Below are 3,897 nucleotides of genomic sequence, written 5' to 3'. Positions count from 1 at the left end.
TGTATATATATGTATGTATGTATATATTTTGATAATGAGCTGTTGTCGTGGTGTCACTGATGCGTGCTGGTTGATGACTCGCAGGTGAGCGGAGGAGTAAAGAGCGCGAGGAGCCCCGGGCCCCGCTCGGCCCCATGATCGAGGAGTACCACCACGGCGCCAAAGAGTTCCCGCCCCTTAAGTCTCTGCCGGGCCTTCGCTTCAGGAGGAGAGCCGACCCCCGAGAGTCCAGTGAGTCTCCGCCCTGCACGCAGAACACCTACATATTTTGGGGATTTTTCATCTTTTTTATTTTTTTTAATTTTTTTTCTTTAAATATTTTTGGCATTTTCTTTGTAAACTTAAGTTTTTAAAATTACATTTTCTTTAAAAAAAAAACAAAAAACACCCAAATTGACATCATTTATCACAGTCAGAAAAATCCTGTTTGAATCTCATTCAAAACAAGAAAAAAAATTTGGGGTCCTTGAAAAGAAAAGTCCTGGAAAAGTTTTGAAACTTATCATCTGTCTTCACGTCTCTGTAGTGTCTGTCCAAGTGGACACTTGGTGATTTAACGTCCTCACGAGTCTCCGTCTGTCCCCAGGTGAGCGGGAGTGGACGTCTCCGCTGACGGAGCGCCAGCGCGAGGAGCAGAAGAGCGGCTATGACGCTCCGCGGAGATTCGGCCCACCTGCCGACTCCAGACTCGCCGACCCGCGGAGGCCGGAGGGGGCCCCGCCCGCCGGGGCCACGGTGCTCAGGAACTGTCCCAGCCCGGCGGGTGTGGAGGCGCCGCGGTTCGAGCGTGAGCGTCTGTCGCCGCTGCACCAGAAGGACTCAGCAGAAATGAGCCCGGTCCCCCGCTTCGAGAGCCCCAACAGTGAACACTCTGATGATGGGCCCCTGGAGGCCCCGCCTCTTCCCCCTCCTCCCAAATCCATCCTGAAAGTGCCAGGCCGCTCGGGGCCCCTGTCCTCTGTCCGCCAGCACAGTGACTCCCCAGGACACACGCCACCTCACGACGGGGGGCACCCGCCCGCACGCTACGAGGGGCCTGGCCACATGGGCCCCTCCAGACCGCACGCTCCAGGGTGGTACGAGGGCAGTGGCCCTGTGCGCTACGAGGACTCATCACGATTTGAGGCGCCGCACCACGCAGGCCCCAGCAGGTTCGACGGGGGGCCGCCTCATCACAACCTGCCAGAGCGATTTGAGGGGCCCCACATGTCTCTCGGTCCGGTCAGAGGCGGGGACAGCATCAGCCGCCTTGACGGGCCCCCTCACCCTCAGGGCCCAGGGAGGTTTGATGGACCCATCAGTCAGCAGCCCCCGGTTAGGTTTGAGGGCCCAATTCAGCGCTTCGAGGGCCCGCTACGCTTTGACAACAACATGGCCCTGGGCCCTGGAGCTGGACCAATTGGCTTCCAGCAGCCGCGGCCCCTGCGCTTCGACGGCCCTCCAAACCAGATGGGCCCCATGAGGTTTGAGAACCCCAGTCATATGCGCTTCGATGGGCCCGTTCAGCCGGGGCCCAGGTTTGACTTACCCAACGTAGCCCACCAAGGCGGGCCCCCACTGTATGAGGGGCCCCTGAGGTTCCCCCAACACAACCTGCAGCCCCCTATGAGACCCCTGGCCCCACCCATCTATGACAGTCCCCTGGGCCCCCAGCAGAACTTCAACATGGGCCCCCAGCGCTTCCCGGAGCCCCTGAACCCTCAGTTCCAGACGGGTCCGATGGCGTTCCCGGCGGGGCCCAACCTGCAGCCAGGGGGAAGCTTCAACATGCAGCCGGGGCCGCCCTTCAGCCAGCCGGGCCCCGGGCCCTTCTACAACCCCGCGGCCCCCGCCGTCAGCATGCCGCAGCCGGTGAGTCCCCCGCCGATGATGTCACAGCTGATGATGTCACATCCTGAAAGTTTAATGTTTCACTCTGAGAGTCGACGGCAGGTTCTCTGCTCTGCAGTTATTAAAGGTTAATAAAGGTTATTACATGTGAATAAAGGTTAATAAAGGTTATTACATGTGAATAAAGGTTATTACATGTAAATAAAGGTTATTACATGTGAATAAAGGTTATTAAATGTGAATAAAGGTTAATAAAGGTTCTGCGTTTGTTTCCAGGTGAACCTGTTGGGGAACCCGTCGCAGCCGTTCCTGCCTCAGAGCTCGGCGCCGTTCACTCAGAGTAAGACCCTCCTGATTTTAACTGTTCGTCACTGTTTCAGGGATTTATGGTCATAAAAAAAGTCATGGAATCCAGCCTGGAAAAGTCCTGGAACTTTGTCTTAGAGACATATATTATATTATGAATATTTTCAGGACCTTCAGAAATTTTCACGAAAAAAGGTAAAAATGTATGTTTGGTTTTTTAAATCACAAAAATTGTAAATAGCCAACATTTCAAATGCCAAAAAAAATTTAAAGGAAAAATTTTTTTTTTTTTTTTTTTAAGAAAAACTCAAATCACCAAATTATAGTTCCAAGTTCGATGTCGGTTTGAGGGTATGTTTGGTCTTTAACATTTCCCTCAGGGTCCTGGAAAAGTCCTGGGACTTTGATAGCAGAGCTGTGTAGTGTTTCTGCCTCTCACTGGTGTGCTTTTATTTCTGTATTTTATTTTTTTGTGTCTGCAGCTCCGCAGGTCGTCCCCACAGAGAATCACTTCGGTCAGGTCGACGTTAACGACCTGCTGACCAAACTCATCTCCACCGGCATCATCAAACCCTCGCAGCCCGACGCCGCGCCGGCCCCCGGCTCCGGTCAGTGACCGCCTCCGCTCTCGAGCGTCTGACGCGTTGGAAAGTTTGAGTTTCTCTCTGATCGTCTTTTATAACGACTCGGTCCGGTTTTGTTTTCCAGAGTCGGCCTCGGTGGCCTCGGCGGCTCCTCCTGCGGTCGAGGAGGAGGAAGAGGAGGCCGAGGAGGCGGAGGAGGACGAGGACGTTGACGTCCCGGACCTCACCAGCTTCTCCCTCGACGACATGAAACTGTGAGTTCAGACGAAGTTCAGCTGATTAAATTAATGAATCAGCAGCTCCACGTTTAGTGTCAGGATTTGGTAATAAAAATAAAAATAAAAGTTCTTAATAGCTGCGGCCGTCTGGTCGGTGACGTTTTTCAAAATAAAAGTAAAGCAAACACGAATCTTTAACCTGAAGCAGTAATGGGGTTAAAGGGTTAAAGGTCGTCTCGGTGTGCTGACGTCTCGTCCCTCGTGTGTGCGTCTTGTCTCAGGCGTTACGAGAGCGTGGTCACGAAGCTGTACTCGGGGAATCAGTGCTGCCTGTGCAGCATGAGGTTCACCGCCGCTCAGACCGACATGTACGCCGACCACCTGGACTGGCACTTCAGACAGAACCACGCCGGCAAGGTCGCCAGCAAGAAGATCACACACCGCCGCTGGTACTACACACTCAGGGTGAGCGCGCGCCCGCACACACACACACACACACACACACACATATATAGTGATATACTGTATATATACTGTATATATACAGTATATGCAGTATAAATACTGTATATATACTGTATAAATACTCTATATATACTGTATATATACTGCGTGTATATATACTGTGTATGGCAGATGTATGAAATAGTTGAAAGAGAAGAGAAAGATGGATAAGGAGCATCGTTGGTTGTTTTGGAAAATGTTTGGTCCTTAAAGTTTGGAAAAGTCCTGGAAATGTTTGTTGTTGTTCCAGGACTGGATCGAGTTCGAGGAGATCGCCGACCTGGAGGAGCGAGCGAAGAGTCAGTTCTTTGAGAAGGAGAACGAGGAGGAGGTGCAGAAGAGTCAGGCGGCCGCCAAGGAGAAGGAGTTTCAGAGCGTCAAGGCCACCAAGGACCAAGTGGGGGAGGTGAGACTGTGTGTGTGTGTGTGTGTGTGTGTGTGTGAGTGTGTGTGAG

At 52.4% G+C, this 3,897-nt stretch overlaps 1 protein-coding gene across 1 annotated transcript; it reads left to right on the top strand.

Annotated features, from left to right (window-relative positions):
- Nucleotides 1-63: 63 nt before the first annotated feature.
- LOC121965846 (pre-mRNA cleavage complex 2 protein Pcf11-like) lies at nucleotides 64-3,848 on the top strand (the record flags this gene model as incomplete). The annotated part of the gene is made up of 7 exons (XM_042515962.1): nucleotides 64-231; nucleotides 587-1,851; nucleotides 2,107-2,170; nucleotides 2,619-2,744; nucleotides 2,845-2,974; nucleotides 3,220-3,403; nucleotides 3,693-3,848. Coding segments are annotated over exons 1-7 (2,022 nt in total), but the record flags the coding sequence as incomplete, so codon positions are not given.
- Nucleotides 3,849-3,897: the final 49 nt, after the last annotated feature.

The sequence above is a fragment of the Plectropomus leopardus genome, unplaced genomic scaffold (assembly GCF_008729295.1).
Source record: "Plectropomus leopardus isolate mb unplaced genomic scaffold, YSFRI_Pleo_2.0 unplaced_scaffold21941, whole genome shotgun sequence".
NCBI classification, from domain to species: domain Eukaryota; kingdom Metazoa; phylum Chordata; class Actinopteri; order Perciformes; family Serranidae; genus Plectropomus; species Plectropomus leopardus.
Note: the sequence above shows the minus strand (reverse complement) of the source record. Positions and strands in the feature narration are given on the sequence as shown.